At 33.1% G+C, this 22,444-nt stretch overlaps 5 protein-coding genes and 2 non-coding genes across 10 annotated transcripts in view; all 7 read right to left on the bottom strand.

Moving 5' to 3' along the window:
• Positions 1–1,853: 1,853 nt before the first annotated feature.
• LOC124956707 (rac guanine nucleotide exchange factor JJ-like) lies at positions 1,854–3,897 on the bottom strand. The gene is made up of 2 exons (XM_047512873.1): positions 3,839–3,897; positions 1,854–3,574 (listed from the first exon to the last, which is right to left on the bottom strand). Exons 1-2 carry the CDS (start codon positions 3,848–3,850, stop codon positions 1,919–1,921), a joined length of 1,668 nt encoding a protein of 555 aa, XP_047368829.1. The 5' UTR covers positions 3,851–3,897; the 3' UTR covers positions 1,854–1,918.
• Positions 3,898–7,193: 3,296 nt separating this feature from the next.
• On the bottom strand, positions 7,194–9,534 carry LOC124956665 (keratin, type I cytoskeletal 9-like). 2 transcript variants are annotated; one of them, XM_047512790.1, is made up of 3 exons: positions 9,440–9,534; positions 8,695–9,190; positions 7,194–8,637 (listed from the first exon to the last, which is right to left on the bottom strand). In XM_047512790.1, exons 1-3 carry the CDS (start codon positions 9,449–9,451, stop codon positions 7,673–7,675), a joined length of 1,473 nt encoding a protein of 490 aa, XP_047368746.1. In that variant the 5' UTR covers positions 9,452–9,534; the 3' UTR covers positions 7,194–7,672. The 2 variants fall into 2 exon arrangements, with proteins under 2 accessions (XP_047368746.1, XP_047368747.1); XM_047512791.1 differs by having other exon boundaries at positions 8,722–9,190.
• A 4,516-nt stretch (positions 9,535–14,050) lies between these two features.
• LOC124956679 lies at positions 14,051–16,960 on the bottom strand. 2 transcript variants are annotated; one of them, XM_047512819.1, is made up of 3 exons: positions 16,605–16,960; positions 15,329–16,406; positions 14,051–15,250 (listed from the first exon to the last, which is right to left on the bottom strand). In XM_047512819.1, the coding sequence occupies exons 1-3, from the start codon at positions 16,632–16,634 to the stop codon at positions 14,508–14,510; spliced, it is 1,851 nt and encodes a 616-aa protein (XP_047368775.1). In that variant the 5' UTR covers positions 16,635–16,960; the 3' UTR covers positions 14,051–14,507. The 2 variants fall into 2 exon arrangements, with proteins under 2 accessions (XP_047368775.1, XP_047368774.1); XM_047512818.1 differs by having other exon boundaries at positions 14,051–16,406.
• A 1,548-nt stretch (positions 16,961–18,508) lies between these two features.
• LOC124956675 lies at positions 18,509–19,940 on the bottom strand. Its single transcript, XM_047512809.1, has 2 exons — positions 19,790–19,940; positions 18,509–19,163 (listed from the first exon to the last, which is right to left on the bottom strand). Exons 1-2 carry the CDS (start codon positions 19,802–19,804, stop codon positions 18,783–18,785), a joined length of 396 nt encoding a protein of 131 aa, XP_047368765.1. The 5' UTR covers positions 19,805–19,940; the 3' UTR covers positions 18,509–18,782.
• Positions 19,941–21,301: 1,361 nt separating this feature from the next.
• The window catches only part of LOC124956701 (tRNA N(3)-methylcytidine methyltransferase METTL6), a 2,570-nt gene continuing 1,427 nt past the window's right edge, over positions 21,302–22,444 (bottom strand). The window contains exons 5-8 of one of the 2 annotated variants that reach the window (XM_047512865.1): positions 22,218–22,280; positions 21,791–22,011; positions 21,651–21,712; positions 21,302–21,458 (exon numbers count right to left, since the gene is read on the bottom strand). The gene's annotated coding sequence lies outside the window, so the exon portion shown is untranslated. The remainder of the gene's footprint in view (positions 21,459–21,650; positions 21,713–21,790; positions 22,012–22,217; positions 22,281–22,444) is intronic. The other variant, XM_047512864.1, reaches the window with a different exon arrangement.
• On the bottom strand, positions 22,074–22,158 carry LOC124956841. The gene has a single exon (XR_007103380.1). It is a non-coding gene; the product is annotated as a small nucleolar RNA snR60/Z15/Z230/Z193/J17 (small nucleolar RNA).
• Positions 22,351–22,427, bottom strand: LOC124956840. The gene has a single exon (XR_007103379.1). It is a non-coding gene; the product is annotated as a small nucleolar RNA snR60/Z15/Z230/Z193/J17 (small nucleolar RNA).

The following is a 22,444-nucleotide window of genomic DNA, read 5'->3' as shown; positions in this document are numbered from 1 at the left end:
GGGGAAAAAAAGAGAGAGAAAAAGGAAGAGGGGAAGGGAGATTGGTTGGTGGAAAAAAAAGGGATGAAAATGAATAGCGCGAAAAGAGCAAAAGTGAAGAATAGTTAGAATATGTGATTTGCATATCCTCTGGTGGATCATATATGGGATATAATAGACTGCACGTTAAAAGGTTCGTTAAACGATAGCGAACTCAACCATACTATTTCCTCGTCCAAAGCGTTTGCGATAGTCCTTACGCATACAAAAGAAATTCACGGTTTGATACTTCGAAAGAACTTTTCACTTTCTCCAATTCGATCGTAACGATCAACCGACAGGATAGATCGGTTCAATCCGTTTGACGTCTGTTGGCATTGTTCATGAATAGGGAGGTGTAATAACGATGATAGAGAGACAGAGAGACAGAGAGACAGAGAGACAGAGACAGAGACAGAGAGAGAGAGAGAGAGAGAGAGAGAGAGAGAGAGAGAGAGAGAGAGAGTTGGTTGGATATATATATAAAGACATTTATAAGAGATCGAGATCAAGTCCAGAAGAGTAGTAGCCGAGAAAGTAAGAGGCTTGGTCCATCCAATTTTATTTTAAACTTACACACATTCGCTCCACTTAAGAATGTGCAAAAATAAAACATAATAACTAGAAGTTAAAGCAAGTGCCTCTCACTCGTCTGCCATAGATATATCTATGCATATATGTATTTATGTATATAGGTGGTGTATATATATATATATATATATGTATATGTAATATATACATTCTAAACGATCTATACATTCTACCGGAAAGTTTTCATCGCAAGATCGCGGCCTTACTTCCCCTTTCCATATTACTGTTATATTGAGCCGCACCCGAGCGATCAATTGCCAAGATCCAGATCTCTTCTTCCTTTCTACTTTACTCGTTACTATGATTCTCACTTTTACGTTATACTTATTTTACATACACGTTTAATCTTGATATATACGATTAAATTTTGATATTATTTTATATCATCGTACCGACCTAACGACCTTATTTCTCTTTTGATTTTATTCGAATAAATAAATAAGACGATATTATATACGATACGAATATATCTAATTGAAAAAAGTAATAAAATAAAGGAACTAAGATGGCATCGGGATAAAGAAAAACAAATGATTTATTGCTAATATAATTATGAAATAAAAAACAAAATACTCTTAAATATACATCAAATGCCGAAGGTATATAAATAGGGATAATAGTAGGTCATAGGTCAACGTGAATACATGTATCTAAAAATAGAGATCGGAAAGAGGAAGGAAAGGGGAAGGGAGTGGTGCAGAGGGGGGGGGGGAGGAGAGAAGAGAGCGGAGAGTAAAAATGTAGATATAGGCTCGTGAAAATCAATATTTTTTTCTACGTTAATAAACGTTCGGTAAATTCTTTTATTTCGTCGAGAGAAACGTGACGCGAATGCAACGTGAATGACGAGCCTCCTTTCGTTTAATTAAACACAAAAAAAAAAAAACTCGCTCTCTCGTAAGAACATCATTGCGTAAATATATCTATCGATAACGATAAGGAAAAAAAAAAAAAATGGAAAACGACATATGAAATGATTCTATCTATTAAACGTATACACCTGTACGCATTCTCTGTCTGTCATGTGCATTCGATTATTCATTTAATCGAAATAATTATTATATTCGATGAATAATCAACAGAGAAAATTAAATATCGTATAAACACTTGTAAATTATTTTGCTTTTTCTAAAATCCTTTTACATATGATTTCTCTTCGTTCTAACGAAGTCGAAATTAAAGAACTAAACATTAAATATATTAAAATATATAATAGTAGCACCATTTTTCTTTGTACTCCCTTTTTCAACTTAATCGTAAAATCATATAACTCCGATCTCAAAGATCCTCATTAAATTCTAAACAATGTTTAACCTTTATTACTTTGCTTCGCTCCAAATTCTACGTCGCTCGTGTTATCGTCGTATTCCTGAGTTTCTTGATGATTAGTCGTTTGTTGAGGATGATAACTCGCATACTGATAACTGTATGTTTGTGGCGTTTGTACAGTAACGAAATTTTGAGTCTTGTAACCTGACGACGTTTGACCTTGCCCATATCCTTCCTCTTGTTTTCCTTCAGTATCGTCCAAAGAACTATCGTAATTTTGATTAATTCGAATATTTTCATTCTCATAACCATCGTAATTGGACGATTGAGTTGAAACTGATGATTTAATGGATTTGTTAGGTGGTATATACGTTCCTTGTGATTGTTGTAAAGATACTAACGTTATTGGTTTACGAAGATATTGATCGTTCAAATATTTAGCACTTGTAGTTAAAGTGGTTGGTGTTGTTTCAAGGACTTGACGAGGGACAATTGAGCCAGAATTAAAGTTTTCAAGAGCATTTGAATTAACGACATAACTTAAGCCAGTCTTCGCAATCCCATTATTTACAGGAACAAAATTCTGCGCGTTATTGTTATCGTAATTATTTAAATTCCCATAAGACAACTCGTTAGCCTTGATCAATTGATTTTGTTTATTATCATATGTGGGATATCGAATAATTTGTCGAGCTGCATTCTCGGCCAAGAACTTCGCTAAAGTTTGTCTCATTAATTGTTCCAATTGTTGAGTTTTTGCGTATGTCGCTGCTATCGAATATTCGGTGTCGCTCGGTTGTGTTCTAATATTGACAATTTTATACGTTCCAGATCCAGAAGATTTTTCCCGAGGTTCATTCGTTTGTTCCAATTGACTGTACGAATTGGCCATTTTGTAACTGCTCGATTGACTGTCGAGATCGTTCGTATTCGAGGAGATATAGTTTCCGTCGTTCGTGTATTTATCGCCAGAAGTATCTCGACTTTTATCATCCTTTTTAGACTTTTGAATCTTTTCACTTTTCTTCGAATCATTCTCGTAACTATCCTTTTCATCCGAATCTTTAGAATAGTCGGGATGTGGAAAAGGTGGAAGTGGCGGTGATGGGGGTGGGAAAAGAGCCGGTGCATAATAAGAGGGATAATAATAAGGCTGTTGGTAATAATAATTTGGAACAGGTACGTATGGTGGAGGTTGGTATGGTGCTCCGGTATATGAGTTAGATGAATAAGGAGATGGATAAGCAGTGGTGGAATAAGACGAGGAAGAATAAGCTGTTGATGGGATTGAAGTGTGCGACGTAGAAGTAGTATAAGGATTTGTATAAGTATTATAAATGTTATAAGGTAAAGTTGAATACGAAGCAGTTGTTGTTGCCTGAGGATTATTATTGTAATAAGGAGAATAAGATGTCGTGGAGGACGAATAGGTTTTCTGATAAGGATCGTAATTAGGATAATAAGGATCCTTTTGATAATTACTATTATAATTCGGCGTATAAGTATCTTTTGCGTCAATTTTAGGAGCGTATAATTCAGCTGTCAATTGTGTCTCCGTTTCTTTTTCAATTCCTCTTTTTATTAATTTTGGATTGTAAGGATATATTGGAAATATTGGCAAAAAGGGCTCCTCGTTCGGGTCGTTGCCCTTTTGATGATTTTGCCCAAATGCGATTGGGCATAATAATAAAATGATCTGAAAGAACGTAAAGTGGTCAATCAATCAATGTTATTTTAATACATTTCTTGTTCGTTTTCAATGCCATTTAAATTACGACATTCGATTAAATAACATCGTATCAATGATCATTATAAAAATTATTTGTATGAAATATTAAATGATGAAGAAAAATTAAGAAGAAGAAATAAATAAAGAAATATTTGAAATCATAAAAATCTGAATGATGATATTTATAATATAATTCAATAAAAGATTCTTACGAAACACATTAATACCAACCAATAATTCCATGATCGTAATTTGTCACAATAAATTAATCTGTCGATAAACACGAGAAGAACACAAATTGATACATTCGATCGATTAATCTTATAGATCAACGATCGAAGATCTTAGTACGATTTTATGATCTATTAAATGACCTTTGTTGTTCCAACACTTTTTAATATTATAGGAATGAGATCAGTACGAGAGTTCGAAGACTAATGACGGATCGATAGACATTGAATTTCTCCTTTATACCCGTCCGCTTGAAAAATCCCGAAAACTAGTTTAACTTTTCTCTGATCTTATATGTGATACGTGTACGTAGCAACGCATACGCCCCATTCTCGGGTAGAGTGAAAATATATCGAATGCCTTCTCGATAAGCGTAGTTGTGAAGTAAAAAAGAAAAGGAAGAAGATGAAGAGGAGAAAGAGGAATCAAGGAGAAGGAGAATCAAGCTTCGAGTAACTCGTCGTCATCGCCCAAGGGGGACAGACAAATCGTTGTCCCGAGTCACGTGTACTTGTTTGAGCTCGTCGATCCGGCTCAGCGGATCGAGAGGAAACGTGACAGACAGAGAGGGAGAGAGAGAGAAAGAGATAGAGATAGAGAGAGAGAGAGAAAAGAAGAAGAAGAAGAAGAAGAAGAGTACGACGTGAAAGCTTTCTTTTACGGAAGACACAACTTCCTCCAGAGACTCGGTTAAAAACTCATAATTACTAACTGGTAACGTTTACGATAGAAAAGAATAAAATAGAGTATGGCTAGTTCAGTATTCAGGCACGCGACGTTAACTTAGTCAAAGACGAATGACCTCTGCCATAAAAATGTCCTACGAAAAATAATGGTTAACGATGGAATCGAATGGAAAGAAAAATAATCGAAAAGAAATCGCGAATCGAGGAAGTGGATTGTCCTTCGAGAGTCCTCCTCTCTTGGACAAGCCTTTCCAGTTCCCTCCTCGCAGAGATCGGCTTTCAAAGTGTCGGGAGGTCTTGCTTTACTTTCACCTGCGAGTGCGTCTTTCTCTTGTTCTTTCTCTTTTTATTGGAGAGGGGAGGAGGGAGGGAGGGAGAGAGGGGCGAGGGGGGAAATCATTACCGGAAGGTACTGACCACGCCTTCGTTAGAGAACTCGATCGATACAAACCACCACGCATCTTTCTCTTTCTCTCTCTCTCTCTCTCTCTCTCTCTCTCTCTCGTCTTGGTGATTTTTTTTTCGGAACTCCCACGTCCACTTTAAAAAACCATTTTCCATTATCACGAAGAATGAGAACCGAAGTTAATAAAAGCTACTGAAATTGTTTCGCTTAACACTTGGATCATTTTTTTGTCTTTTTTTTTTTTTTTTTTTTTTTTCTTTATTTACCTTAATCTCCCTCTCGAGATCTCCTTTACATAGATTTAAAATGAAATTAATAACGAAGTCGTTTTAACGAACTAGTTTGTCGAAGAAAGTCCGTGAATCATGTGCAAGACGGATTAGCTACGTCGATCACGCCCCTATCTACGATCTTGTAGTAAGAGCGAAATTTTACCTCCTTTTCGCTTATAAGAGAATACGGTGGACGATCGTGAGAGTGAAGCAAGACAAGTATGTCGTCTGTCTTGAAAGGCCACTCGGAAAATAGTGAAATTCTTTTACTCTTTTTCCACGTACTTGCATTAAGTGATTCTAAATTTTCTTCTTTTACTTTTCTGTTATAAAAAGAAAAAGAGAAAGAGAGAGAAAGAGAGAAGAGCAAAGCCCGGTACACGTCTAACGGATGACCGATCACAGCAGCAACACGACACCGATAGCCTAAGGCTAAAGGAGCCTTAGGCTCGTCTACGTTTCGCTTCGTATCTTTCTCTTTCCTGTCACCGTATTTCACTTTAAACTCTTGGACCATAAAACCGTACGCGAGCACGGCTTTAAAAACTAGGTCAGGTGCATACGCAAAGAGCATATGTCACGTTTTAAAAGTTCACGTATAATATAACACGAGTGACACGAGTGTTAAGTTCACTTGATACCGCTTTCGAAACAAATTTCTGTTATGATAAAGATGAATGATAAGAAAAAAAAAATATATATATATAAAGAGAGAATATATATATATATATACATATTGATTTATGAATGTCATACTAATTCTTTTGTAACACATTCTCTACGATATTTTTGAAAGAGAAACGAGAAAACATATTTTTTTCTTTCTCGTTTATTATTTCCTTTTCCTATATTTTACATTTCATGTTCTCTCAACCATTCACCTAGATAAAACATTTCTAATTAACCGAAGAATTTTGTATGTACTAATTAAGATACAGTGATATTATTTTTGCGTTATTATTCGACGGTAGTAAGAGTAGGTGTTAATATATCTTTTAAGAGAGACCATTAAAGAGAAATAATTTACCGAGTGAAAATACGAAAGGCGTTGAAGAAACAAAACGAGTTGGCCATTGGTCGTTTAATAATGTTAACTATATATAGAATAACGAAGTTCCGTTTAAAGGAAGGAAGTCAAAGAATGAAAAGAAAAAAAAAATAAGTTTATCTTCACGTTTAGAGAGTAATGAAGAAAATAAATCGATATGAGAAAATAATCGATATGAAAAATGATAGATTCATTAGTACCAAGTACGAATGTTGCCGCTTCGATATCTCGTTCGATCATTCTCGTTTCCTCGATGAGATCATGAATTTTTCATTTTCACTTCGCTTCCTGACATCTTAAATCTGACTTATCATCGGAGTTATTTCCTTCTATCTACGAGTCCCTCGTTTTCCTGGCTTTGCTCGATCATACTTTTCCAGGGTCAAATCTCTTACGGTCGTGTCATAAATCAATAAGTAATTCGACTTAATGCGAATACGAAACCAATCTCTAAGGACATTAAATTATATAAATTTGTCTCTTTACATGAACATATATATATATATATATATATATATATATTCATTTACATGACTTTCTAAGTGAACAATTAATTCTTTCTCCACAAATAGTCATTTTGTTTGACATATCATGCAAGGCCTTGATAATAATAGTAAATTTATCGACTTTCGATTTTAGTATCACGGATCTCGATATCTCTATCTTTAAATTAGGTGAACTTCTTCGTAAACGTATAAAGATTTGCCTAACGATCGCCTTTCCAAAATAAAATAAAAATTTAGAAAGGCGTTTTGCGAAACGCAGAGGACTCGGCCTTGAAGTAAAAGCGATCTCGTTTTCACGACAGTCGGACGATCTTTTTTTTTTTTCTTTTTCTTTTTTTTTTCATTCCATTTGTTACTCTTTTATTATCGTTCTCAGTACCATTACGTGTCGTTCGAACTTTCACGATGACGAAAAACAACACTTTCGATATTTTTGAAGGAACTGCTTTTATTATAAAAAGAAATATATATATATATATATATTTATGCGTATATATATATATAATATATAATAAAAAAAACTATGCAACAAGGATCACATTGTCGATATTGTATACATGTAAAATTGCATTAGCATTCTGTGATTTATCAACGATATTATAAATAAAAAACGGAATTACATTAAATAAACTATTAATTATAATAGATATCGTTATAAATACGTTTACAATTCTTCGTAATCTTAGGTCTTCCGTACTTCAGAATATATTAACGGTTGACCTGCATCATGATTCTCTTTTCGTGATTTCAATGTACGATTACAATCTACTACCCCTGTGGCAAGATATAACAATTATGGTCGAGTAAGATTTCTCGTTCTAGGATCTAATTTAATTATGCTAAGATGCATATATATACATATATATATATATATATATATATATATATATATATACCTATTATATATCGCAATCGATTAATATTTTCCATTGGGACTTGAATATGAAATTGTATCGTATTTCGAGCTGCCAGATGTTAATGCTTCGTAAGCTTTAGCAGCGGGATAATTGATATATCTTGGGCTCAAATGTGAATAGGATCCATGAGATTCCGATGGTGTACCATAAGAATTAGATGGACTGGAATAACTCGAGGAATAACCACTGGCAAGTGCGGAATAGCTTGAACTAGGACTCGAATAACTAGAACTAGGGCTTGAATAACTGGAACTAGGATTTGAATAGCTGGAACTAGGACTGGAATAGGTCGAACTGTGACTCGAGTAACTGGAACTAGGACTGGAGTAACTACTGCTAGGATTTGAATAACTGGAGGAACTTGGATTGGAATAACTCGTACTTCCGCTAGAAGAATATGAGCTACCATCCGAAGATGCTGGAGAATATCCAGAGCTAGAATATGATCCAGAAGTGGAGGATCCCAAAGCTGAATGAGATCCGGAGGATGCTGGGAGAGAATAAGAGGATCCATCGGAGGAACCAATGGACAGGCTCACGTGAGAGTTGGGTGCGCTGTACGATGCTGATACAGGCGCTACGGAATAACCGGATATGCTGCCTGAATTACTGGACAGACTAGAGATACCATGAGATCCTGAACTTATAGGAAGATTATATCCGGACGATCCACCATGTGACCCAGAAGATAGACTGCTTAAAGAAATTCCATGAGACGATCCCGATGATATGGGTAAGGTATAGCCCGATGAACCTCCATGAGATCCTGATGATAATACCAATCCTCCGGATACCGAATGAGATTGAGAACTTGCTGGGAGACTATATCCCGTAGAAGTACCAGACGATTGTAAGGTTACGGTTGGTAAATTGTAAGAGGAAGAACCATGGGAAGATGATAATGTTAACGGAAGACTGGAAACTCCGCTCGATCCACTTCCATAAGCCGAGAGTCCTTGACCTCCTGAGGTATAAATTGGTTTAGTGTAAGTATTCGAAATAGTGCCACAAATTGAGTTACCTCCATGAATTCCAAAAGTAACCGGACCGTTCTTTGAAGGAGTGAATAGTCCTTCGCTCGATCCACCGCTTGATCCTAAGTTGATGGTAGATAGACTTGGCAAAGAATAAGAGCTATGACTCGAGAGACCTTGAAGACCTCCACCGTGGCCTAAACCAGAACCAACAGACATTCCATATCCCAATGAAGATCCTAATCCAGAGTTAGAATATCCTAAACCGTGTCCACCACCGACTCCTAAACTCTGCAAACTTTGAAGACCCGAATGTCCAAGAGAAATAGTCCCTGATGATCCACCTAGACTATAGCCAGATCCAACAGCTGAGTATACGGGTGAAGAATAGGAATGACCCCCGGTTGAATATCCTAAAGGATAGTCGCTAACTCCACGTTTACCCTTTAATGGCGGTCGATGTGGTGGTCTTTGAGGCTTTTCACCTCTTGTCTCTCTACAAGAGACATTTGCAAAAACAAGGGCAAATACCCCGATAATTATCTGCAAATAAAAAATAATTTTTAATTTTAATCAATTAATATCCTTTCAATAGATAAAATTAATTCTTTTATTTAATTCAAATTATTATTATATGATCGATAAATTTCTTTTTTGTTTTCTCCTTTTTTTTTCTTTTTAATATGGCTTCTATGAATTCTTCAAATATAAACTCATATAATTACATAAATAATACATACATACATATATATATATATATATATATATATATATATATATATATATACTTACGAACGAACGCATATCACTAGTCAAGTTGATATTCTTGTAACTAATTCTCGTGGTCAGCCGACTACCGAGTGGTTAAGTGAAATGTGCTTTCTGATGCCATACCAACCCAGTAGAGACCTTTTATATGTGGATCCCCTCTCGTACGAGAGAAAGAAAGGTCTAGGTGAAGGTAAGTCTCTCCGTGCTGATTTTGAGCGCAGGAGAATCTCGTCGCATGTAAAGCTTTCAATGTGATAGTATCCTAGAGAAGCAGTAAACGCACAAAAGCGATAAAAAAGAACTGGAGCTTACGATTCCATCATGCCAGGTAAAAGTCATTTTACTTGATTCTTATCGTCCATTGTTTTACATCGATCGTAGGAAAAAGGTTCTAATCTTCTTACGAGTGAATGACCGTCGAAACAAGGAAAAGGCCGATCCTTCGACTTCCTGATCTCGAAGAGATTCTGGCAACCGGAAATTTCGTCGTGCGACTTTAACAAAATTATTTCCTCGTCCCTTGTTTCATGTTAATTTAATTTCAAAAAGTAAAAAGAAAAGATAAGTCAAGATTTGCACGAAATAGTATACTTATTTACATCGGGAAACATGATACAAAATATTTCTTTTTCGTAAAAAAAAAAAAAAAAAAAAAATATACGTACAAGTATTTTAATTAAAGATTAGTTTTTTTCTTTTTTTCTTTTTTTTTATATATATAGGAGAAACGCTTTCATCTTATATGATACGTGTTTTAGAGAGAAAAAAAAAGACAAAAAAAAGAGAAAAAAAAAGACAAAAAAAAACAAAATGTGATACTCCGTAAAACAAATTGAGATGCTTGGTAATTAACGAGAGACCCGTGGTGGACATATGGTATAACACCTACTAAGTCAGTATGTATATATGTGGAAGGCACTTTAAACAGTCGACGAGTTCGCTTCGTTCATCTTTCAAGCATGTAATTACGTCGAACATTCAGAAGATGGATGCATCCTGGTGACTTCCTAGAAGTGCATAAAATCAGCATTTATACGACCCACTTTATCTTACGCTATCGAATTTTTCAAGAGATCATTATATAAAGAAGAGATCGTCTTATTGATATATGAATTTTTATTATATTAATTTGACATATATTTTCATGTAATACCTATATTAATATATTATTAATATATTTAATATATCGATAATTATTAATATTATTAAATATATCGATATATCTATATTATCAATCGAGTATATACAAAGTAGACCGAAACAAAAGTTTTTAAATGATATTAAAAATCTCTCCATTTCAAAATATTTTGAACTAATTTTTTTTTTTTTCAAATCATAAAACTACGATGCTTGTTATATGGTTTTCTAACGTATAGAGAATAGATCCAAAAGTTCTTAGATAATTTCAAACATCATTATTTTTCGAGATATTTTAAGCTAACTATTGTTTCAAAAAAAAAAAAAAAACCACCATAAGCCTATAATGTAATTGATTGTTTAAATCGTCTAAAAATATTTCGCCCATTTCTATTGATATTGGCCATATTGATTTATATGATAATAATATTAGATCAATGAATATTATTAAATATATATTTCTTGATATTTCAATATTATCGTAATCAATATTTATATATATATATATATATATATATATATATATATAAAATCAATATCAATAAAATTGCTTTATGAATCGGAAATGCTATCTCGACGATTCGTCTCATCGGGGAAAATGAATTTTCTCATATAGCGAACGTCGAACGGAATTGAAATAGAATCGTCGTAGATTATTGCCTAGAAAGTGTAATTGAATGCAAATTCGTTCGAACTAAGAATCATAACGATCGCGACCAGCCGCTTTTATTTCCCTCCGTAAGTCATTACGGTCATTTCCGGCTATCCATAATAAAGCGAATCCTGAAGTAAGGAGAAAGAGAGAGAGAAAGAGAGAGAGAGAGAGAGAGAGAGAGAGAGAGAGAGATCGTTCGAATTCGAACAGTCAACAATAGTTTTAGAATCTTCGTTCCCACGTTAAATGATAGATATCTCAAGTTACGTTATTGATTTAATCAATACGAAGTCATAAAAAAAGAAATTGTAAAAAAAGCAAAAGAAAAAGAGAGAGAGAGAGAGAGAGAGAGAGAGAGAGAAAAACAAACAAACGATGGACACTAGCGGAAAGAAACATTTCAGTTACACGTTTGCTTGATTAATGAACGCTATTAAAAAGTCTATGTGCGAGAAATATACGAGACGTTGTGTTGTGTTAAGGAGAGAAAAAAAAAAAAGGAAAAAAAGAAAAAAAGAAAAAAGAAAGAAAAAAAATAAAAAAAAGGAACTCATCTCAGAGTAAAAAATTGACGATACATGTCATGTATGTATGTATGTATGTATGTATGTATATATGTATTTGGTCGTATGAAAGGTAAGGTAAAAGGATTCGCTTTTATACTAGTCGCATTCTTTGCTCTCGCTGTCTTCTGAAAGTAGATTTCCGAGGTTGGAAAGTGAAGTGTACGGATGGTGAATAGAAAAACCTTCTGGTACTTGTTGAACTTTTTACTTTCGATATTAACATACAACCGAGGAGAGTCGAGGAAAAAAGAGGAAAAAAGAAGAAAAAAGAAGAAAAAAGAAGAAGAATATGAGCGAGTATTAAGATAAAAGATGAGTCGAGAAAGGTGGATTTATATCCGCAAAAGAAAATATAAAAGAATATAGAAAAAGGATATATAATGACTTAGATAATCAAAGTGAATCTACGCAGAAAGTATCCTCTTTTTTTTCTTCTTCTCTTTTCTTTTCTTTTTTGTTTTTTTTTTTTTTTTTTTTTTTTTATCATCAATTATTATTACTCCTTCAATTCTCTTCAGTTCGAACTTAACAACATCGGAACCATCTGAAAACAAGCGATTCATTTCGTTTTACTTTCACCCGAATGGATGAAGGAAGCAAATCGTTTGCTCGTGCTGAATCTCGAATCGCGCACCACTTTTACGATCTCCACGAATCTCCCCGTAGATCAATGATCGATGACCGATCGATTCCGTGCTCCGATTTCGATCGCCGTTAACACGAAACAAGAGAAACCGTACTCTTTGTTGAAGTTAGTTCGATCTTAGAAAAATCTAAGAAACTAGTAGGATTCTTAGGACGAGTTTCGAAGAAAAGAAAAAAAAAAAGAGGAAAAAAGAAGAAAAAAGAAAAAAGAAAAACAAAAAAGAAAAAAAGAAAAGAGGAATCGGCATCGATGGAAATCGTTACATCGAACTGGTTTACATTGTTGAAACAGTAAAAGTATCTACGTACACATGAGTAAAGGGAAAAAGAAAAAAAAGAAGAAGAAGAAGAAGAAGAAGAAAAAGAAGAAATAAAGAGAACCGGCCAGATATTTGGGTCACCACGGAAAGTGAGTTGAAGACGGGTTTTAATAAAAAAAAAAGAAAAAAAGAAAAAAAAAAAACAACTAAAGAACATTACGATACGATATGAACTCGACCTTTAAACCTTTCGTATCTTGCAGTATAAGAAAAGAATAAAAAAAAAAGAAAAAACATAAATATATATTTTAGACCATTATATGTAAAATCGTCTTAACGATTATCTAACGGTAATTTATTCAAAGTATATACACATATAATATATATTTTATTAAAACTCGTGGCCTGAATAAATAAATGAAAATACGAAAGAATATATTAATAATTTTTTTATATATATATGATAATTCTCAGAATACAATAGCCTTGCAATATTGATGATAGATTTATAAAATGATGACATGGACACGATAATATGTTTTCTTTATTATCCTGATCGGATAAATAGATCGTTCGGCGCATCTTCACTTACACGGAGTCACGCCGAAAGATTACGAAATCGATAACCAATCTTAGATACACCTGCCAATACCAATGGTTTATTATGTATGCTTGGGATAACTCAGTTAATCCGTCCGCGCATTGACCGTGGTTAGAATTATCGAACGACTTTCGAGGTCAGGATCGGGCTGCCGAGGCAACGTTGATCGTGCTGTCGATTGTACCGGTGATCACGGAGACGTCACGACTTCGGTGAGAGTTCTCTCTCGTATTGGTTCAACCGACCGGAAGTGGTCGCACTACATTTCCACGTTACGACTTTCCATCGGGCAAAGCAACGGCCCGTTTCAAACGATTATATATATGTATATATATATATATATATATGTATTTGCACGCATGAATGTCTGACTTGGTCGACGATCATCGTTTTGATATAAAAACTTAAAAAAAAAAAAAAAAAAAGAAGAAAAAAACAACTCCAACGCTATTTTTCTGTTTCTTTTTTTTTTTTTTTTTTCTTTTCAAACAAACATACGTAGAGACAAATATGGGAATTAATCGAACTAGTTTGTAACTGGATCGTTAAACTTGTGTATCATAAAGTTTATATATTTTTATGGAACGGTCGCATAATAGAATGCAACGTATATTTAGATATTATCTCTGATGGTTGAATGAAGATGAAAAAGTAAAAGATAAAAAAAAAATTGAGAATTAAAAAAAAATAAAGAAATGTTTATTTCAACAAATAAATAAAAAGCGAGAATATATATATGTGTATATGTATGTATGTATGTATGTATGTATGTATTTATGTATGTATGTATATATGTATGTATGTACATGGCCTCGAACGTTAAAAAATATCATGAGAATTATAAGAGAAGGAACACGAACGTCGTTCGAGAGTACGGAGGAAAGCGTATCGTATTTCGATACTATGAGCTGTCATCGATAACAATGTCATTGAAGAAGCTCTCTCATCGATGTTCTACTTAATAATTAATTAACTATAGTTCCATTCATCTTATCTCTTTACTTCTTTTCATTAACGAGAAATGTACTCGAAGTCTTTTCCAAACTCTTACCGACTTTCTTTCTTCCATTCTATCAATCTTTCATTCCTTTTTTCTTTTTTTTTTTTTTTTTTCTTTCATTCATTCATTCTTCCTTTCTTCCTTTCTTTCGTATTCGTGAGAGTGAACAAGTCACGACAACGTGGGAGAACGAGTCGCGTATCGTTCAAGATATATAGCATCATTTCATTTCCATATTTGAGCAGGTTTTGTAGAAACGTATGAGGGTGCATAACTCCACGGATAGGTTGGCAATGTTGGTTTTTGTAATTGATAAGCTACATTTGAATAATAATAGACAGGATAGACAGACTTTATCGGTTTATATATCAAAGGATTGATAAGAGGCGTTTGTAGGCCATAGGTGGGATGTTGATTTGATGTAGTACCTATCGATGGTTGAATGTGTGTTGGAGTTGCTGGAAGGACAGGATGAATGGGTGTAGCAACAGGATGCAAAGGAGAAATTGGATGTGCAGGTTGTTGAACGGGCGTTGAACTGACAACTCCAGGTTGATTAGTTGACGGTGGTGGTATCTTTGGAGGTAGCTGAGGTGTCTGAGGTTGAATTCCTTTATTTCCTTGATCTGTCGGAATAGGTATTCCAAAGTGAGTAGACGATGATCCTGACGATTGTATCGGTGTCACTGTGCCTGGAGCATAAACTCCATAGCTAGGGACATTTGCTACGAAGGTTGGTACGAACCCGCCGTACAATGGGAATCCTATGGGATTTACGACCGCAGTTCCAGGTTGAGCAGGAACAGGCACGTTTACACCGATCTGCGTTGTACCATCGCCTTTGTTAGCCTGAATAGGACGTCCGGTTGAAGTTGGGATTGTCGTTGTCGTGCTGGTGCCCGGTGATTGAGTCGTCGTTGTTGTCAAACCATAACCTAAAGGAAATTTGATTGGACCGGTAGTTGTTCCTGGTAGAAAAGATAATTGATTGAAGGCTACGTATCCTATACCATGTATTATCTTGTCTGTATTTATAGTTGATTTACCTAACGGTGGAAATTCCGTACCAATGGAAGCTAACAGATCCTGATTCTGAGGATAATTGCCATGACTTTGAGCGTATCTACCTTCAGTATTAGGAGATTGAACTTGGGATTGAGCTAAAGCTTGTTGCAGCTGCGCGATCAATCTATCTTTTTCTAATGATTGTATGTGCTCAAGTGTCTCTTGAGGATTCAATGTTCCCGAAGCGTAAGCAGGTAATGGTCCTCGGAAGATTTGAGGATTTGGTGAGATATTCTCGAAATGTTGAAATTGACCATTTGGATTTTGTATCTGATTATTTTGATCGACAAAATCGTTCGTATTTGGGGCGAAATCTTGATTGGTCGCCGGAGCACCATACAATTGTTGTAAGGCTTGTGCGTTTTGTGTTAGAAATAGAGCAGCATCGGATATCTGACCTCCTTGCGATTGAACGATATCTTGATTTTGTAAATTAGAATTGTGACCTTCGACATGACTTTGCGACGTTGATACTGTATTTTGCGGAGAAAAGTTATCAGCTGGCGAATAAGCTGGCAATTTTTGATTTCTAGGTGGCAAATAATTAGCTGTATTTGAACCAAATGGTTCATTGTTTTGACTGGCTATAGGACTAATTTCGGCAAAATCAAAATTTCTTATAGGACTTGGTATACCTTGATCCCATAAATGATTGCCATGATTTGGAAAATTATTGGAATGTTGATTATTCGGATGACGATTTTGAGAAGATTGAAATTTATCACGATGTTGTTGGCCATGTAAATTGGGTTTGGACAATCCCAAATTCTGATGATTCGGTGGACCATATTTGTTAAATGGCCTATTTATTTGACTTGGAATTCTCGTAAGGATTCTACCTCGATATCCCGATTGACTAGGCTGAAATCTAGATCTTGTATTGGGTCTATTATACGAATATCCAGAATCTCTTTTTATTTGAACATCTGATTCCTTTGTATCGCTATCGGTTTCCGCTTCGCTCAATTCTACTACTTCTAATTTCGTAATATCAGAACTTTCTTCCGTATCTTCAGCATATATCAATGATGATAATCCAATGACAAGAAGACACGTTACCTAAAAAATATTATAATAAGCGACGAGAAATTTAGACTAATATCATAATAATATGACGTGTGATTTGAATTTTCTAAAACTTCGTGAAAAAAAAAAAGAGAGAAAAAAAAAAGCTATACTTAGCTGACTCTTATTATAATAATACACATAATTCGCACATTACTTGAAAGTCAATGAAGTTTACGGAAATATCCTCACCAAAGAGAATCGCATTTTCCACAATAGCATAATCCTTTCTAACACTCGACACACTGCACTATGTAATCTCCTGACTCTTCTTAAGGTCAAAGAAGAAACGTAATTATCGGCTTATCGACATTTAATCGGTAGACAGTTGTCGGGAAATTAATTCTTATGAGGATATGAACAGACTCGCACCGACTAAAACTACAGCCATACCTGCACATGTATAAATACAGTCGGGTCGCGACCATTCACGAATTACAATAGACTTTCTTACTGGCTTTCATCGATTGAAACTTAAGCAATACTGTTACGGATTCATGATGTTACACATATCGATGTGGTATAGATTCGTCTTTTTATATGTAACTGCCAAAATTTTTTTTATTTTCAAACGAACGATAGATAAAGCTTTTACGTCATCGCATAAATTTTCTGATATTAAAAGAGAATCTCGAAAGATTCTTCCTCGTTATTCCCTCCACCTCAGCCCCCTCCCCCGAAAAAAAAAGATAAAAATAAAGAAAAAAGTTAAGACGTAAATCGATGATAAACATAAAAATAGAGATTACAAAATTGAACTTAATAAGACAGAATGAAATCAAATCCCTTTTGAACGAAACTTTTACGTCTTCAACGTTCATTAATCTTCATACTTAAAGGATGTTATCTTAGTGATTTTTTAATCAAGAAAAAAAAAAATATATATATATATACAGATATATGACATGAGAAAAAAAATAACCTTCTCTCGACTTCCTGCGAAAAAATCGACTAATATATTCCACGGTCGTGTGCCATGAATTCGAAAAATTTCGGCTGATTCTCATCACGCGCGACTTTTCAGTGTCCCAGTGAAAGTACTCCCGGAGTCTCAAGTCTCGAAGAATACGGAATAAGTTCTCCATTCGTAGGGATTTATTCTTATTGTGTAACAAAAGATTACGCGTAAATCGGACGGACGACGAATATCGACTTTATTCGAACGTCTAAGAAAAATTCTACTGAAGTAATATCGAGTTCTTTGAAAATATTTACAAATGAATATTCTAACTTATTAATATACATCTACGCACTTATATTTACATATATATATATATATATATATATATATATATATATATATATGTACTGTAGTGTATATTAAAATTAAAATAATAATTAGGTTAGTCGTTAAGCACGCTCGAAACTTTCACCCTCTTTCTCTAAAAACGAGAACACGGTTTATATCGTATTACAATTCGATTATCTTTTTATCGTTTGAACAAAAGCTTCTTTTGTTATGTCATCGTCATTTTAAGGATAGTATCGATGATTCCGATTGTAGCAATGCGATTTGAAATAATGTTTGTCTCATGATGTCAGAGAATTTCCGCTTGTATTATAGTTCGTACTACGTTTATCTGTTGTTAAAGATAAATACTACCAGATACATGCCCAATGAACTCATATCTCACTAAAGCTACCACAGCCACGAGCAATGAATATTATAAATTATTAATGTGTAGAGGGATATTCGTGTGATACGCGTTCCGTTAAAATCTTGCAAATTAATATTGTCAAGAGTGTAGCGTGACATCATTCTCGACGAACTTACTTCGTTTTAAATATTTTGAAGATTTTTCCTTTTTCTTTTTGATTTTTTTTTCTTTTTTGCCTCTAACTCACAACTTCCTCTCGAAAATTTTTTTTTTTAATCGATAAGATAAAAAAAAAAAGGAGAGAAAGAAAAAAATAATAAAAATGAAGATAAAAATGTAAAATTGAAACGATTAACGATAAATGAATAACAATAATACTCGTAACGCGCTTAACAACGTGTGGTATCGTTGTTGAAACGAAAAACGATAGATCATAAAGATAATATAATTGTTTGAAATTCTTTTTTTTTGTTTCGAACGAAGAAAAAAAAACGAATGTTTGCGATTAAATCGACATACAACCGTTTGTATTTGAAATAAAATTAATTTACAATGGATAATCAAAATTTTGCGTATTTCTTAAAATTTCATTGTTACAATAATAAACGTTTACTAGCCAATTACATTAAGAAATCCAAAGGGATAAGAGAATAATATATATACATACATACATACATACATACATACATATTTATAGCTTGCCTAAGTCGTGTTTCCCAAATTTCTTGAGATCACGGATGATCAAAAAATTCATTTTAAGGGTGGAAACAATTTATAAGATGTAAGGGCTGCTGTAAACGTAAGGATAGGTACGGTAAGAATAGGCATAAGGGTAAGTATAACTTCGAGCATAAGCGTAGGGTGCGGAATAAGCAGTATAGGCAACTGGTGCTGTGTAAGCTGCGTTGTAGAAAAGACCTCTCTTATTCCGTAGCTCCGATTGTAAGTCAGCATTTTTTTCTATTTCAACGGGCTCGATCTTTTTCTCAGATTCGACTGATTGCAATAATGTCGGAGCGAGACCTCTCTTATTTCGTAGTTCCGATTGTAAATAAGCATTTTCTTCTGCTTCGATGGGCTCGATCTTCTTCTCGGTCTCGACTGGTTGCGATTGCGTCAGAGCAACAGCAAAGAGAGCCAAGAGGGTAACAGTCTGGGAAAAAAGAAAAGAAAAATTAAAATTAACATATATGTAGCGTGTTTTCACTGGATAAATAAAAAGTGACATTTTTTTTTATTTGACGATGCAAACAGATAGGAAGATGATAAATAAAAGAAAAAAAAAGAACAAGTATCGTATAACATCGATCAATTGCAAAAGATACATATGCATGTGTCTATTAGGTTTGTCATTAATTAAAATTTTGTCTGATTTTTAAATGAAAATAAAAATCATACAATGTTTCTATACGTCGTTTATTATATTCTCGATTGATTTAAATAAATATCTTCAATGAAGAGGAATCTACTTTAAAGAATAATAAAACGGTATAGAAAAATGTATGATATTTGTTTCATTTCACAAGAAAAAAAAAAAAAAAGTAAAAAAATAAAAAAAGAAAAAAGAAAAAAAAAGTTGAAAACTTTTGAAATCCTTTTTGAACGTTGTTAAATGATAATTCATCCTACGACGAAGAGAATATTTCGATAGAATTAATAACAAATTGATCATAATAATTAATATTGAAATTACTATGATAATAATATTTAAATATAGATATTACTTATAATTTAAATCACTCGATGTACATATGTATATTGATATGCCGTGATACTTACGGCGAAGAACTTCATGGTGTCTCACGTTGATGATTTGGGAATCGGCTGCTGTGATGTACAGGGACCGAATGATGCTCTTGCATTTTGGTGGATAGCTTTATATACCTCTTCGATCGGATCATCCTGTCCACGTCATTCGCGGATTGATCAATGCACGAGGACGCACGAAACGTTCGTGATGTGAGATGTGTGAGTGTCTATCGTAGCACAAGCTTGGTATGAGATATCGTATGGCACAAAGGTATTCTCTCTTTAAAACAGGGTTGTTAATCGTTGTGGTGGTGTTCTATTGTTTACGCTGATAAATCTATGGGCTAACGATACGTTAGTGTTTACATTATTAACATGTACCCTTATTCTTCTTCTTTTTCTTCTTCATATACCCAAGAAAGGTATCATGGTGTTCTATCGACGCAATTCCATAGTCATCCCATGTACAAAACCGTACATATGGTACATGCGTTGCGAGATACACACAGTTCAAAGGAGAGACCTTGGCGATCGGCCAAATAAAGAGGAAAGTGTTTTACAATAGCCACGTAATGCCAATCGTACGTACAAGAATTTTATCGTAATTCAAGTTCTCTGAACTCTAGAAACGATAAACATTAGGTGATAAATATAAATGACACCTTCAAGAAATTATCCAATTGCATTTTGTCTATCCGATCATTTTTATACATATTTTTATAAAAGAAAGGATTTCTTTTTCTTCTTTTTTCTTTTAATTTCAAAAAGATTAACAAACGGAAAGATTCAAAATGATCGCTCGATTATTTATCAATTTTATATATGTATATATTCTTCGAGAATTTTGTTAAAATCAATGAATAAATTAACTGGTTGCCTTATAAAATTATGCACTCGATATTTTTCGTACTCCTGTTAAATATGTAAATTGAAAGGATTCTTTTATATTTATTGATTAACTTCTTTATGGAATATATTATATTCGTTCGAATATTATAATGTCAAGATCGTGGGATCAGTCTTGAGACAAGATTGGTATGTAGACGAAACGATTTTAATAAATTGATCTTCAATCTATTTTTTTCTTTTTGTTTTTTATATCCCGTTGCTATAATCATAAAAAGGCCGAATTTTTTTCTTCTCAAAGAATTTCATCAACAAATAAAATATTTTCAGACCAATTAAGACTCTTTTGTCATTTTAAATCGAGATTAATGAAATCATATATATACATATAAAGTTATTCATGTTATTTCAGCGAAAAAGTTTCTCATAAAATTAATATCTAAATTCCACAAAGCTAAAATGTCGTTTACGCATCCACTAAAAAAAAAGAGTGAAAAAAGAAGTGTTTACAATGCTTATAAATAAAATTTTACGGACGATAGCTTAACTATTTTTTTTATTGAAAAAATTTGAAATTTTTAACGTGTATTATATTAAATAATGAAAAGGTACATGTATGTGTGTGTGTGTGTGTATATATATATAATTCTGATATTAAATATATTTGAAACTTTTATTTATTATATATTTCCAAAAGAACATTTTTTATAATATATCTTATTCCTTCTTTAAATCGTGAATTAAAAGAATATATTTTAATCATATCTAATACATCATAATAATATATTTATAAAAATGTCGTATCCTTAGAATCAAATAATCTTCTTTTCAAGAATAAATCCTTAATGTAAATCTAAAAGGCAAAAACATTTTTATTATTATTTTTTTTAATTAAATCACACTTCATAAGATAATAATTGATATAATTCTATAAAATTATCAGTTAGAGCTAATAGAATTATCATGAAAAATTCATAATAAAATTAATTTCTCATCATTCTTTGTTATATGTTAACAAAAAAAATTCTTCATACACATAACTTACATTAAATGTTTACTTCGGTACGTTTAACATTGATAGAAAAATTAAATTAATAATTATTCCTCCTGCAATAAATAAATAAATATATTACAATAAACATCATGTATGTTCGAATATATTCATTTTATTATATAAAACTTTACTTTCAGCGGTAGTGACGAATAAATGCGTATCATTATTATTTCAAGATGCATTTACAAATTCTCATCATAAAATGGAATTTAATATAAAACAGATAACATTTTTTTTTTTTTTTTAAGAATTAAAAAATTAACTTCACAAATACTTACATAATATTATTATTATTATAATTATTTGTGAAGATACATGAAATGTTGATTAAACAATACTTCCATCGAGTGATCTGCAATAAAATTTTATGATTAATATTTTTCACCCAACACTTTTCATTTGTCCTAGAAATAAAGATAATTTCAGATAGGAGCGAAAAACTAATATTATGGTCTTCAATGTATATCAGTTGAACTATGAGTTCATCATGGAAAAAAAAAAATATATATATATATATATATTTTAACTCATAAAAAAAAGAAAAAAAAAAATACTTACAAAAAGTATTAGTATTAAATTGCCAATGTAGCCAGATTTATTATCCATGATCATTCATAGACCCTTTAACAAAATATTTCATATTAATACATTACTCTTAACATATTATTATTTATATTAATATAAACTTAATTATATATATCAGATAGGAGCGAAAGACATGAGCTTCATTAAGTCTCAGTTGAACTATGAAATCATCATGAAGATACAGACATAAAAAAAAAAAA

This window comes from Vespa velutina, chromosome 23 (genome assembly GCF_912470025.1).
Source record: "Vespa velutina chromosome 23, iVesVel2.1, whole genome shotgun sequence".
In the NCBI taxonomy this organism is placed as follows: Eukaryota; Metazoa; Arthropoda; class Insecta; order Hymenoptera; family Vespidae; genus Vespa; species Vespa velutina.
This window is presented reverse-complemented; position numbering and strand designations above follow the sequence as displayed.

Coding starts and splice junctions, on each gene's coding strand:
- LOC124956679 (XM_047512818.1), bottom strand. CDS start 16,634: ATGCTATTGTGGAAAATGCGATTCTCTTTG. Junction 16,407..16,604: donor GGAAAATGCGATTCTCTTTG/GTGAGGATATTT, acceptor AATATTTTTTAG/GTAACGTGTCTTCTTGTCAT.
- LOC124956665 (XM_047512790.1), bottom strand. Junction 8,638..8,694: donor TACTTTTGGAATTCATGGAG/GTAACTCAATTT, acceptor TTTATACCTCAG/GAGGTCAAGGACTCTCGGCT.